The sequence below is a fragment of the Ursus maritimus genome (assembly GCF_017311325.1).
Source record: "Ursus maritimus isolate PB19 chromosome X unlocalized genomic scaffold, ASM1731132v1 scaffold_X1, whole genome shotgun sequence".
NCBI lineage: Eukaryota > Metazoa > Chordata > Mammalia > Carnivora > Ursidae > Ursus > Ursus maritimus.
This window is the reverse complement of record NW_024423319.1, coordinates 9,105,533-9,119,760: the sequence shown is the minus strand read 5'-3', so window position 1 is coordinate 9,119,760 and position 14,228 is coordinate 9,105,533. Positions and strand designations below refer to the sequence as shown.

General features: G+C 55.8%; 2 protein-coding genes across 7 annotated transcripts in view; both read left to right on the top strand.

Annotated features, from left to right (window-relative positions):
* Positions 1-3,059, top strand: part of MAP7D3 (MAP7 domain containing 3) — a 32,089-nt gene extending 29,030 nt beyond the window's left edge. For 4 of the 6 annotated variants that reach the window (XM_040627753.1, XM_040627763.1, XM_040627754.1 and 1 more), the window contains 2 exons: positions 841-1,112; positions 1,667-1,899. In XM_040627753.1, coding sequence (XP_040483687.1) covers positions 841-1,112; positions 1,667-1,674 — 280 coding nt within the window. In that variant the 3' untranslated portion in view covers positions 1,675-1,899. Of the gene's footprint in view, positions 1-840; positions 1,113-1,666 lie in introns of all 6 variants that reach the window. The other 2 variants (XM_040627744.1, XM_040627773.1) reach the window with 2 other exon arrangements.
* A 3,702-nt stretch (positions 3,060-6,761) lies between these two features.
* LOC103672852 (four and a half LIM domains protein 1) lies at positions 6,762-12,085 on the top strand. Its single transcript, XM_040627468.1, is given in 11 exon segments — positions 6,762-6,898; positions 8,429-8,706; positions 8,709-8,726; positions 8,729-8,847; positions 9,188-9,251; positions 9,254-9,355; positions 9,925-9,989; positions 9,991-10,098; positions 10,555-10,750; positions 10,901-11,010; positions 11,897-12,085. Coding segments are annotated over 11 exon segments (1,386 nt in total).
* Positions 12,086-14,228: the final 2,143 nt, after the last annotated feature.

The following is a 14,228-nucleotide window of genomic DNA, read 5'->3' as shown; positions in this document are numbered from 1 at the left end:
GTCATACATGAGATTATTGACTGAGCCCTTAGTTTGTACCAAGCACTGTGTCCAGTACTTCCAGAAATAAACTGATCCCCACAGCAGCCTTGCTAGGTAAGGGCTATCATCTTCACTTTTACAGACGAGGAAACTGAGGCACGGAGAGATGACGGGCCTTATTTGCCCAACATCCCATTGTGATAGGGCAGAGCCCACATTCAAACCAGATACATCCGGCTCTAAGCTGTGCTTTTGTGCACACTAGTTAGCGTTTGCTCATAAAATCTGGGAGGGGGAGCGTTGAGTGACTGCTGTATACCAGGTGTTTGATGTTGCCTGTTCTGATGCTCATTGCAACTCTGACTTCAGTATGGATGTCATTTTACATGTGGGGAAACTGAGGATCAGAAGTTAGGGTGGAAGCGTGGGAATAGATTCTTAGGAAGGCTCCCCGGGGATTGCCTAAAAAGACGTGAACCTCCAAGGCCCACAGGAACATGAGGGGCCGAGAGGCGCAGTGACGGGCTGGACGGAGCCCTGGACCGGGGAGAGCCATGTTCGTCCTCACTCCACGGTTCTGGCCGCATCCCGGATCCGCGTGAAGTGGGGAGCGGGACTTCTGGAGCCCTGCGTGCTCAGCTGGTCCTGGCCTTGCTTAGTGTTTGCTGAACCCTGGGACTTGGCAGGACACAATTTGGAAACCAGCGTGTTCTGTGATCTCCAGGTTCCCCTCCCACCTTCCCATGCTAGGATTCGGAAGGATAAGTTACTTATACTTCATTCAAGGCTAAAGCGTCTTTCAGGACAAAACCTTGGTTTTGGGATTGTCAGGATTCTAACCCAAGCATCTCTTTTCAGATCGTCCACCAAAAGAATGACCAGCCGAGCAGCAAAAACCAGAAAGGCAAGTGAAACATGTAACACCGTGGGACCTTCCAAGAGTTTATATCCAGAGGCACAGGAGTGGATCTGTGACAAAATTATTGCCATCAGAAATGAGGCAGAGTCCCTTATGTCCAGTATCCCTCCTGATAGCCGAAAATACCATCTGAAAGGTTCCATGACATTCCACCAGAGTCCCCCGGTGCCTTTAGACGACAAGAAAAACAAATCTGTTCCTGCTCCATCGGGTAAGGCCTCCTCCTATCTTTACCTTGCTTGAAAGGCAGTTGGCCATGAACCCTCCTGCTTCTGGCTCTTCCAGGGCTGCCTTGGCACCCTGTAACTTTGAGGCAAGTAGGGAGACGGTGGTGGGTCTGAAGGCTAGGTTGGTATCAAAGGGTCTTCCATTAAGTTGGTTTTGAGAGAGTAAATGACTTGATTCTAGTTTCGATGCCCTGCGTTTCCTACCAGATACACAGAGTAGGCTCTCATCAGCGCCCCTGATCCACCAGCTGCTTCACGGCGTGCAGACAGTCGTGTAGGGCACGGGGTTAGTCGGCCCTTTGACTTTGTGTCTCAGCCTGACTTTCCAAAACCAAAAGGCCATTGCTTTTCTTTCCTTTAAGAGGCTTTCTTCGAAATTGAGAGGCAGCTTGGGTCCTGGGGACACCAGTGTGTCAGCAACGTTGGGTTGGGGAAGGGGTTGCCGAAGGTCCCGGACCCACCGCGAAGAGAGGCTGGGGCCCAGTGGCAGTAAGACCAGCATCTTCTCTACTGTTCTTTTTTTTTTCCCTCCGGTCAGATATGTAAACTTGGCGCAGCCCAGAAGAGAATTCATCCTCTACTGTGGATCTCAACTTCCAGACCCCCTAATTTTTCTGCCTCTGACTTGAACCTCACCACCAAAATGACCATCAAAAACAGGGAGAACAGACAGACACCTTAATGTATATCTCAGAAGATACATGTTATCATCTTGACTCTTGCCAACAGCAAGGGTTCTGAGTAAAGAGTCATTTTTGTTTTCCTGTAAAAACCGCCATTGTCTCGTTCTTGTTTTCCAGCCAGGGTGCAGGAGTGCACAGCAAGGGTGCCCTCGAAAGTGGTCACTCTGGAGCGTCTAAACTGAGGAGAATTTTCCGTCTTAAAACACTGCTTATTCTGTTTCATGGTTACGTTACTTTAGCAGTTCAGAGTGGACGTTCACTCTCGTAGGGGCCGTAGTGGGTGTGTGAGGGGCTCAGGATTGCTCACAAGAACTTTGCTGGGTGGTTTCTAATAAATAAACAGGAGGTTGCAAAATCTAGTTAAGTCACGTTACCATTACGTATGTATGTTTTTAGCTCTGCCATCACCCGAGTGCACAGGCCCTGGCACCCGCAAATGCTCCGGGTTCTAGAAAGTGCTCTCAGTAGCACCTTTCGTGCTCATCAGTGTTACCTTTTTTGAAGTGCACCTTGGGGGTTTATTTCCAAAAACATGCAGTGTTTTTATTGTACCTAAAGCAGTATCTGGCTGTTGTCTGGCAGGGCACGCGTCATTCCCCTAGTTGTTGGCAGCGTGTCTTCCTTTGGTCCTTGTGCCCGCCAGGCCTGCCCTTGGGTACACAGCCTTGGGCGGTGGGGCCAGAGCTGCTTGCCTTTCCCTCGCCCCTGGCTGCAGGTGAACACAGGAGCAGTGCCATTCTTTGGTCCCCGTGATAGATAGGCGCGCACACACACATCTACACACGTACACACGTGTATACACATTTGCGCACACACGTTCGCATGCACACACGCACACAGAATAGCTTTCCTAAAATCTGTCAGATTCTGCTTATGCACGCCATCGACTAAAACTTAAACGCACAATAGTCCTACTGTTAATGAGGTTTCTGGTGAATCACAACGAGTTTCAAGCAGGCCCATGTCCCTTTCTAGCCACCAGCCCTGGATTAGTAAAAGGAAGGAATCCTTTCTGGTTCCTTAGTTCTTGGCCGTTCAGAGTGCTGTACTGTTGTTACGGTTTAGATCTTGGTGCCTTCGATTTGAAAACTCTTTTTATACACTAGCTCTTTTGTATAGAAGGCAAGGACAATCATCCTGACAAATGAGTTTCTGCTATTTTTCTGCACAAATGTCACATGTTGGAACACTCTGTTACACCCACATCTATATGTGTGCTCTGTAAAATAAACTTGGCAGATAAAGCAAGTTTTCTTTTTCATTCTGATCACAAAAGCCGAGCTGCTGTCTGCTGGTGGTATAAGGGGGACCCTAACTGTTAACCAAGCGTTGAACGGAGGCAGGTGGCAGGTCCGGTAAAAGGTGAGCAGGTCCTCTGCTCCCCCCACCTTCAGCTGCCGGTCATGCGGCAGAGCCCCGCTCGTGGGACATGGCGGTGCCAACCCTCAGATTCTCTGCCTCTTGCCAGTGGTGGCTCTTGACTTCTCCCTGAGGCCAGTGACGGTAAAGTATTTTCCTGTCGGGCACTGGGGTGGCTCAGTGAAGCGTCTGCCTTCGGTTCGGGTCATGATCTCGGGGTCCTGGGATCGAGCCCCACATCAGACTCCCTGCTCAGTGGGGAGTCTGCTGCTCCCTCTGCCCCCCCCCCAGCTCATGTGCTCTCTCTCAAAATAATTTTTTTAAAGATTTTATTTATTTGACAGCCAGCAAGAGAGGGAACACAGCAGGGGGAGTGGGAGAGGAAGAAGCAGGCTCCCAGCGGAGGAGCCCGATGTGGGGCTGGATCCCAGAACACCGGGATCGTGCCCTGAGCCGAAGGCAGACGCCCAACGACTGAGCCACCCAGGCGCCGCTCTCAAAATCTTTTTTTAAAAAACTTTTTTTTAAGTACCTTTCTGTTTACTGTGGTGAAATCCACACTCCCCGTGTTGTGCAACCACCACCTGTATCTGGTTCCAGACAGTTCCATCACCCTCAAAACACCAGTCCCCTGTAAGCCGTGACTGCCCACACCTCTCCCCAGCCCCTTTGGGGGCCTCACGCTAGGTGCCTGCCGCGGAGGAGAACACTGCTTTCTGGAGCCCGAGTGTGAGCTTGGCGGTGATGGGGCTGCTGCATGCGCTTCTCTTCCTGCCCTCCCCATTCCTGTGCGTGGCTAAAACCGATGTTCCGACCTGCCTGTAAATGTTTAGTTTCCCACCCGGAGACGTGTTCTGTTCTGCTAGGTTTTGTTTTCCATCAGGCGAGGTCCTCATTTATCCTGTCGTGGGGTCTGGTGCCGAGCAGAACGGCGGCAGCCAGCCCCACTTGGCATTCCGCATTGCTGGGCCGGCGGCTGCAGCTGTTGACCCGGAATGTTCTGGGGCGCGCACACCACCGGCCACGGGCTCACAGCTCTGAGGTGGTGGATGCTGGCTGAGCCCCCGCCCTTGCCCTGGCCCAGTGCCCTTGAACCTGGTGGGGGGTATATGACACCTTGGTTGCCTCAAGGGTTCCTTCCTGTCTGGGTAGTCTCTTGGTGTCCCTGCCCCCAAGGGATGGGTCCCTAGGTTCTGCCAGTGGGTTCTGCATATGGGCCCGTTTCCTGCACCTGTGTCATCTCGCACAGGTACGAAGCCTTTGAACAGCTCCGTACGCTGGCTGCCACAGCCGTGCAGCAGGGGCTCCTGGAAAGGATGCCAGACAGGGACTTAAAGTCCTGAGTCTTAGCCTGCTGTGTGGCCTGGCTTGTGTTTTCATGTGATGTGCTGTAATCTCGGAGTCCCCTCTCAGTCCTGAGGAATCCTCCTTGTGGCCAGACCGGAGGATCGGGAGGCGAGGCAGAGGGAGCAGCAGGAGCTAGTGCCAAGAAGCAAGAGCCTGGAGGTGGGCCGGCTGCTGCATTCTATCAGGGGTCCGTTCCCGGTGGCCCGTTGGGTCCCCCCCCCCCCGCCGCCCCCGGGCCACGCAGGCCTCGTTTGTGGAAGCAGGCCCTGGAGAGGCCGCCCTGCTGTCACTCGCCCTTCCCACCAATCCAGTTGCAGTGTTTCTGGATGGGTATGTCCAGGGGTTCCCCAAGTCTTGTAATAACTGTAGTTAGGTTTACACGTGCCACATGCCAGGGACTGCAGAATTAGGCATCTTTTTATTTATTTTATTTTATTTATTTAATTTTTTAAAAGATTTTATTTATTTGACAGACAGCCAGCGAGAGAGGGAACACAAGGAGGGAGAGTGGGAGAGGAAGAAGAAGGCTCCTAGCAGAGGAGCCTGATGTGGGGCTCCATCCCAGAATGCCAGGATCATGCCTTGAGCCAAAGGCAGACGCCCAACGACTGCGCCCCCCAGGCGCCCCAGGCATCTTTTTAAACCCCGTGAGGGTGGGTATTCATTTTTACCTAGGAGGATGCAGATTGGTGGAGATTGGCGCTTGGTCAACATTGACAACTAGGAGGAGGCAGAACGGATGCTCAAATTCAAGTATGATCGTAAAGCCAACACCCCGTCTTGCTTTGCAAGTGGGAAGCGTCCCGTGGCTTGCATGGCGGGTGCCGGGGGTCCAAGCAGATTGCTTACATTTATGGAGCTCGTGTACTAGGTGTCCGTTTACTAGGTGTCCGTCGCCCTGCTAAGCGCATGTTATGTGATCTGCACGTGGTTGCGGGAGGTAGGAGTTCTGTCTCATTCTGCAGGTGAGGAAAGCAGCGTAGAGAGGTCAGGGGAACTTGTCTGTGGTCTCAGTGGCATAGTGAGTGGCAGGACAGTCTGCTCCAGAACCCACCCTGTGACCCACAGGTAGGTATGTTCTTGGTAATTCTGATCCCCGTAATTACCAGGGAGAAAAGGGCTCTCTGACGAGAAGTTGCTAACTAGAAATCTCCCCTCCTTCCTCCCGAGTCGCAAGCATCACTCTGCAAATTGAGTACTGAGCGGAGATCTGACGGTTTCCTCATTGGGGCCGTCAGACACTGGCCCTGCCACCCGGGGCTCACCCTTGCTGTGGCGATGCGGCTCATGGTGACCTCTCTGAACTTCATCCGGACAGTGGGGGCGACAGTGCCATCAGCGGTGGCTGTGCGGGTTAGCTCTCAGAGCCGGATGTGTTCCCCGTGAGGAGTGGGGAGGAGGCAGCTTACCGGGAGGCCAGGGAAAGGGGCGCGCCGTCAGGGAAGCCAAGGCCCAGCTGGCCAGGCCGGCCCCAACCTTGGCCCTGGTGTGGGCTAGAGTTTTGCAGGCCAGGTGGGATAGGAAGGCCAGAGGGTGGCACAGGATTGGGGACCAGCGTAGAGTCAGGGCAGATGAGGGAAGCTAGGGAGGGAAGGGGCCGAGCACCAGCTCAGTGAGAATGAGGAGGAGCCCCTCCACCCCGGGGGGTGGAGGGCAGTGGAGGTGTGTCGTGGTCTCACCCTGAGAAGTAGTCCTGAAGGAAGTCCCCACTCCATCCCAGTATTGTCCCCCCTGGGCTCTCCCTTGCTATAACCCAGCAAGCTCCCTTGGGAACCACCCCCCCCCCCCCCCCCGAAGCTCCGAGTATCTAAGTGGCCCTCCTTGGGCCTGCTGTCGCGACCCTGACACCTGCATTTCTGCCATTAAGCTGGCACAGGACGGAGCTCTGCATGGTCCTTGTGCATAGAGGCGCGGTGGAGGCCGGTTCCTCTTCGGAGGACGGCAGCACAGTGACATGGAAAGGAGCATGGCTCCAAGTTCTGTTCTAAATGCAGAGCCCGGTGAGGGAGGGAGGAGGGATGTTCCAGTGCGTGGCGCAGGAAGATAGTCCCCGAAGGGCTCGGGCGGCCATGATCACCGCCACGCAGGAAGCCGGTGCCGTCTAATCTTACAGGCTCTGATTTCCTGCCAAATGGCATTTAGCAGCCACTGATCATTGAATTTCCTGGCATTTACTGTTACTGAGATCTAGTTGGTTTCTCTTCTCGGCTCTTCACAAGAAAGTAAGTCGTTGTTGAGGGCATCATGTCAGTATGGACCGAGCTCATAGGACGTGTGGAAGCCCAGCCAGTGCTGGCGAAGGGCGGCTTCGGCGCGCCGCCCAGTGCCGGGCGCTTTTCCTGTCTGCGCAGAGGCTGGTGGCACTTGAAAAGCTGCCTTAGGTAAACAGTTCCAGGAGATAGACCTCGGTCTCCCTGTGTCTCTGCTTTTCCTCTAACCCGATGAGCGTAAGGGAACCTCCCCGGTTTTTCTTTTGGGGAGAAAGTGCCACTGAGGACCATTCTCCGGTCTCGATGGACCTCTGACTGTGGTACAACCGTCTCAGGCAACTGTCTTTGCCAAGAATGCCACCCTCGCTTTCAGTCGTTCAGTCCCTGGAGATGAGGGGGCTCTGTGCGGCTGGCCTGAGCCGGGGCTGCAGCTGGCCCAGAACATTCTGCCCATCCGTGGTGCGGTGCCCTTGTTCGGAGGCCAGCTCTCGAGTGCTGCCTGAGTGAGAGTTCACCAGCCTTGGCTGAGGCAGGCTCGGAGACGCAGGGTGTGGTTTCCTTAGCTCACTCTCTGCTATTTGGTTGTCTGTGGCAACGGGATCCAAACAACTTGGACATGTGTTTGTATAAAAAAACTGGGAATGGGACCCAAAGTGGGACTCTGGGGCCGTTCAGCTAGTGGAAGAGCCGCGGTGAGTACCGGGCAGCTGCTCGCCTGTCTCCCCTCGTTCTAGATTCCTCTGGGATATCTGCTAGCACAATAACCGTGTTTGTGGGTAGTTGGAGAACTCTCCGTTCTCGCGTTCCTGTGCAAATTAAATAATTGCTAGCTACTTACCCACGCAGCGGTTCTTTTTCAGGGGAGCGGGAAGATGAGCGGGTGTTCAACAAGTTGGGAGCTAAAAAGAAACTCGCATTTGGTACCTTTTTGGTGGCAGGGTGAACGGAGTGCTTTAGTGCTTGCTGATTGGACCTGTGGTCTGGGGCGGGGCTTGGGGATAAGGGGAGTGAGTTGGTCCACAGGAAGGCAGTGGAAGGGGTTCTCAGAATGATCGGCTTAATGCTTTTTAAAAGCGCTTCTCCCTCCCCATCATACTTTCACGTTTCAATTTTTAAACCGCAAATGTCCTAAGTAATAACACTTTGTTGGCTCTTGAGCGCCTCTTCCTCTCACAAAGGGGACTTGATTTGCGTGTCACAGCACGGCACATCGCCGTGCCAAGTGCTCACGGTTGTATACCTTGCTGGTAGTGCCTCGTGGTGGTCGTGAGAAGTCCTCTCTGGGCGGTGAGCTGTGTTGGATCCATTTGGGATTTAAAAGTGTTCTGCCAGATCTGAAGGATCAGAAGCAGGCATTTTGAACAGATCCATAAGGACGGCTCACGTGGCCGGTGTCCTCTCCCTCCCTGCGGCTGTGAGCCTCGATCAGGGAGCCTAGTCCTGCGGGTAGGAGGGATGGGGTCTGGGGTCTGGGAGGAAGAGCCCGACACCGGCAGGAGCGGCGGGGGGAGCGGAGCCTCTGCTGGCACCCCTGCGGCCACCGGCTTCCGAGCAGCTTGCCTTCGGGAGCTGCTGCTGGTGCTGCGCCCAAGCCGTGCGTCCCTTCCCGTGAAAGCCCCTCTCTCGAAGCCACCACACCTTTCCAGAAGCCCTGTCTGGCTAACACGAGCCCTGACCCTCTAGTCTTCCCCCTCCCCCCAGCAGCACTTCTCTCCTGTCCTCAGGGACCCACCGGCCACGGACTCTGGCCCCTGGGGTGGCGGGGAGAGGCTGTTTCTTCCCAGGGTCCCAGCGAAGTACGCATGGCCAGCCGGGCTCAGGCAGCCGCTGCGACCCAGCTTCCAGGCCCCGGTGGCCCGGCACAGCTGTCCCCGGGAGCCTGGGCGGCAGCGCGCTCCCCTCCTCCTGGGGCTCATTTGCTCTGTCCGCTTGCCCCGCAGGTCCCTCCAGCTACAAGGTGGGCACCATGACTGAGAAGTTCAGGCTCACTACTGCAGGGACTCCTGCAGGGGAAGAAGTACGTGCAGAAGGATGGCCACCACTGCTGCCTGAAGTGCTTCGACAAGTTCTGCGCCAACACCTGTGTGGAGTGCCGGAAGCCCATTGGGGCCGACTCCAAGGTAACGGGGGCTGGCCCGGTGTGCGGGGGGGCGGCGGGCTGGCAGGTGGGGGACCCCGTGCAGGGCAGGGCCGGCAGGGATGGAGTGGCGGCCCTGGCTCCTGGCGCTAGTCCCCAGCTCCCCCCCCCCCCGCCCCCAGAGGCCCTGGCTCTGGCTCTTCCTTGCCTCTGCCCTCCTGTGACTCACAAGGACACTCACCGCAGGGCGTCCCAGGTGTAAGGGACCATGTTGTCACTGTCGCAGTAGTTCGCCCCCAGGGATCTGGGGCTCGATGGAAGGGCCCTGCCCCCGGCACCCCAGTGTCTCTCCCAGCAGCCCGCCGCCTCTGCTTGGGTTCCAGGAGGTGACCTACAAGAACCGCTACTGGCATGACACCTGCTCCGCTGTGCCACAGTGCCTTCACCCCTTAATGAGACCTTTGTCTCCAAGGACAACAAGATTCTGTGCAACAAGTGCACCACCGGAGGACTCCCCAAGTGCAAGGGCTGCTTCAAGCCGATCGTGGCAGGTAGTGTCCCCTGCCGCCGGGGCAGGCAGGGAGGAGGCCCCAAGGGCGGAGACGATGCCGGGCTCGATGCCGGGCTCAAGCGGTGGTGGGGTGATGCTGCTGTGAGCGCGTCTTAGGTTTTAGCGTGATATGTGCACGCATATATATACGTATATCTGCGTACATATATGCTCCACACACGCCACACACTCGCAACTAAGGAACACTGGAGAGAGCGGTCTGTGGCAAGAGAAAGAAGTGAAAAGTATGTAGCGCTTTCTCATTTGGGTAGAGTGAGTGAGCAAAGCATGCGACCTCCTCAGGGTGGAATTCTGGGCCAGGTCAGGTCCGCCAAGGCCGTGGGGGCGGGGTGGGCTTCAGGCACCACTACCGCCAGGTCCCCCTCCTGACCGAAGCCGGCGGGCACCACCCCAGTAGGACGGTGGCGAGAGGCTCCCCACGGGAGGGTGTTTGGAAGCGTGAGGCCAACGACTGCAGGGCCTGCATTTGCCCCTGAGGCGCCCGGGAGGCCGAGTGATGCAGCCCCTGCAGGGCATACGTCAGCGAGGCTACCGCGGCTTCCCCTGCAGGAGACCAGAACGTGGAGTACAAGAAGACCGTCTGGCACAAAGACTGCTTCACCTGCAGCCACTGCAAAGCAAGTCATCGGGACTGGAAGCTTCTTCCCGAAAGGGGAGGACTTCTACTCTGCAGTGACTTGCCATGAGACCAAATTTGCCAAACATTGCGTGAAGTGCAACAAGGTACGCGTTGTCAAGGGAGTTGTGCGTTGACTGTTGTGTCTAGAAGCGTTTGACAGTTGGCAGAGCACTTGCACACACGCTATCCCATTCCATCCTCACGACAGCCCTGCGACGAGGAATTATTCTTCTGGGTTGCAGATGAGGACGCTGTGGTAGGAGAGAGCGGCGCCCGAGCCGCGTCCGGCCGTCCAGGGGTGCACTCACTCCGGAGGCTCGGAGCCGGCCCGCTCTAGAGGCCTGCCTCCCTGGTGCTGCGTGGGGCCCACGCAGGGGCTCGCCTTCTCTGAGCCTCGGTGTCTTCATCTGTAACTCGGGATAACTAATCGCACCTGCCTCCCATGGCCGTCGTGGCGATTAAATGAGATACTGTATACGAGCGCCCAGCACAGTGCCTGGCACACAGTAGGCATTCAACAAAATGGTTGTTGAGTCGAACCCGGTCTACACTCCGGTCAGGCCATCACCTCTGGAGGAATCACTTACCAGGATCAGCCCTGGCATGCCGAGTGCTTTGTGTGTGTTACCTGCTCTAAGAAGCTGGCTGGGCAGCTGCCACCGCTGTGGAGGACCAGTATTACTGCGTGGATTGCTACAAGAACTTTGTGGCCAAGAAGTGTGCTGGATGCAAGAACCCATCACGGGAGGCTCAAGAGTCCTTGCTAAGTCCGCCAGGCTAGGTCTTGCGCATGGTAACCATCTCTCATTTTCCTACGTCGTGGTTTCATCCACAAAGGCCCCAGAGAATGTCCTCTCCCCCTGCCACTGTGGTCCGAAGGCCCCCATAGTCTGGATTCTCTCTCAGGCCAGCTTAGCCTTTGCAATACAGAACACCTCCCGACTACTGCTGACTCACTAACGACGCTGCTGGAGTTCACGGGCCTGAGACCCACGGCCACGGCCACGGGCAGGCAGGCACCGCGTGCGCGCGCGGAGGGAAGGGGAGGTCGGCGGAGGCGAGGGAAGGACCGCGGGGGGAGGGTGGCGTGGGGGAGGTTGTTGGGGAGGAGGGGGTAGGGGAGGCTGGCGAGCCAAGCTGGGATTAGAGTGCCCCTAGCGGCAGGCTAGCTCAGAGGTAGCTGCGGGCAGCTTTTTGCGATCAGAAGCAGAGCTAATCACTTCATTCCTCATCTCGCGGCCGCGATCCACGTGCCCTGGGCCCTTTCCCCGCCTCCAATGTTCCCATCTCCCCGGGGAGCCTTGAAATGTACATTTGAGAAGACTTTTGCCATCCTCAGGGAAAAGGACTGTGTCAAGAGTGAGCCACCCAGTCTCTAAAGCTAGGAAGCTCCCCAGTGTGCCACGGAACGCTTGCCTCTCACCCTGTTTCCAGCGCCAACTCCGGGGCAGGCATCCGGGTGGAGAGGACTTGTCCCTCGTGGTGGTGGTTCTTTATAGAAAAATCGAAGCTTAGCAGCTCCTCGAGGCCCGGTAAGTGCACACCCCACGAACAGCCCAAGTTTGCCTCCTGGTGGCCACTTTGATGCCATGGCCCTGACCTAAATCAAAGAAACTGGTTATGCTGGGAGTCGGGTGCGCGTCACAGGGGCAATAGCGGTGGCAGGGGAGTGTGGGTTCGTGGCCAAGCTCTGGCATCTTCTCAGGTCCTGGAGAGCCGTAGCAGGGTGGCGGCGGCGCGGGGGCCGGTGGTGGGGGTTGGGGTGCCGGGGCGGGGGGGCGGCCGGGGCCAGGCCCGGGCGGCCCCAGCGCACCGTCGGCTCCGTGACCGGGCAAGGCGGCGGCCTGCCTCCGCCCATGCACACTCAGCCGGCTCCTCTGTTTGCTTTTGTTGTCTCCGCAGGGTTTGAGTAAAGGCTCCAGTGTGGTGGCCTATGAAGGACAATCCTGGCACGACTACTGCTTCCACTGCAAAAAATGCTCCGTGAATCTGGCCAACAAGCGCTTTGTTTTCCATGAGGAGCAAGTGTATTGCCCCGACTGTGCCAAAAGCTGTAAAGTGACAGGGGCTCCTGTCCTAAAACGGAATTGAGTCTTTTTCTGTGTCCTCGCCCTCTGGCCCGCACCCCCAGGGCCAGAGCGGCCTCCCACCTCTGAAGTTCTCCTCCTGCCTTTGCCCCATTTTACAGTAGCACTCCCGCAAGGGCACACCGTGATCGTGCTAGGATGTAGCGGCCAAGTTCACCCCTCCGTAGCTGCCGTGAGCACACACACACTTAGTTAGCTCGACTCCTCCGCATGTTTATCATAGAGCAGAAAAGCGCTGACGTGTAGCTGCTTAGTGATGTCAGCGAGCGTAACACACACGAACTCCCGCTGAGCCGCGTCTCGTGGCTCAGCCAGGACCCGCCGTGTCCGCTGGACACGCAAGCGTTGCAGCGGCTGCTCCACTCGGCTGCTCACGTGCTCCGTGAGCAGAAAGCGAACTTACCCGAAATGCATGGTTGACCTTCCTCATCAGAATCTCCCTTCTGTTCTTTTGTGCTTTCAAACGACTAACATGGATTTCCAGAAAGTTAACATTTGAACTTAGCTGTAACTTTCTAAACTGACCTTCCCCCCGTAGCCTAACCTTCCATTTCCCGTGTGGCGTGTTTTCTGAATGTTCCTGCTTTCGCAGGAACGTGCAGGTGATTTGCGAGTGTAGGCGGACCCGAGAAACGAGCCTGTTTCACAGGAACATCGCAGCGAATACTTCTGGAAGCTTAACAAAACTAACCCAGCTGCCCTTTCTCTCTTTTTTTTTTTAATATTTTTGTTTTAACGACTAGTAACATAGTTCATGGGTTTGAGACTTGCATGTAGTCATTTCGCCCTTCCGACGCTCCTGAGTCTTGCAATTCATCCTACAGAAGTAACCGTCACACACTGTAGAGGGGTAGCTGAGCGGGCGCCAGGGCGGTCATTGACACGATAGGACATTTCCAGACAGTGACGAGCTGAACCCCTTGTAACATAGTACTTGTCTGCTCTTGGTCCCTGTGCTAAAGAGGCCCGCCCAGTCCTTCGACTGCATTCTTAGGACTGTCCCTCAGAGCTTACTGGATCTGGGAGTGGTGGCCACCCTCACGGGCGGACCTCGGATCTCCATGTAGCGCTTACCCGAGCTGCAGGCTCACCTACTTACTGTACCTCATCGCGTTGTTCTAGGACATAGTATAACGAGACAGTATCAAAAGTAAACATGTAATGCCAGTGCGTAGTAACATGCTCGTAGGAGTGGTTAGCAAGCCGATGCCTCCTTTCTACATTTTGTCATTAGCTATTATCCTCTAACGTTTCAGTGTATCCTTACAGAAATAAAGCAGCATATAAATAACTTGCCTGGTCTTTTGATTCTGCCGCTGGGGTGGCTGTGAGGGACACTCTGATCCCAGAACCCCAATGACTGTTTGCCTTCCTTCAAGCATGGACTCGTTCAGTGCACTTGCACAGAACAGAGGAATTCTAAGCAAGATAAAACCCGTATGAGCACTTGGACCCAGTTAAAAACAACAAAAACCCTGACCCCAAATAAGTATGTTGCAGATGTGCACATCCCTTAAAAAGGGCACGGGTTTCTTTGGCCTGGGGGTGTGGGGGGAAAGGCACTGAAGGGTGTCAGAGGCTCAGTCCCCATCTGCTTGGCTGCCCCCTTCCCAGTGCCCTCCGGATCGACGCGGCTGCCCCTGTCAACTGCCGCACCCTCCACCCTTGGGCCGGCGGGAGAAACTCGCTCCCCTTGTGGCCGCACGGGGAGAGGCCGACGGTCTGATGAGCATCCGGGCCATAGGGATAAAAGCAAGGGCAGTTTGAGGGCTTCAGAGGGAGGGGGTGGGGTAACGGGATAGACTGGTGATGGGTAGTAAGGAGGGCACGTATTGCATGGTGCACTGGGTGTTATACGCAAGTAATGAATCATCGAACTTTACATCAAAAACCAGGGATGTACTGTATGGTGACTAACAGAATAAAAAAAAATTAAAAAAGCGAAGGGCAGGACCCCTTCAGTGCGGACATGGACCTGATCGTGTTAGCAGGGAATCAAAACCTGTCAGCAAGAAACCATGGGCATTTTTATGAACAGGTGACATCCCCTTGTGTCTGTCTTCCTAGAGAAATGAGCAGTTAAAACCATGAGAAGTGTCTGGTCATCTGGGGGCCCCAAGGGAGTGGGGGGGGGGGGGGGGTTCCCA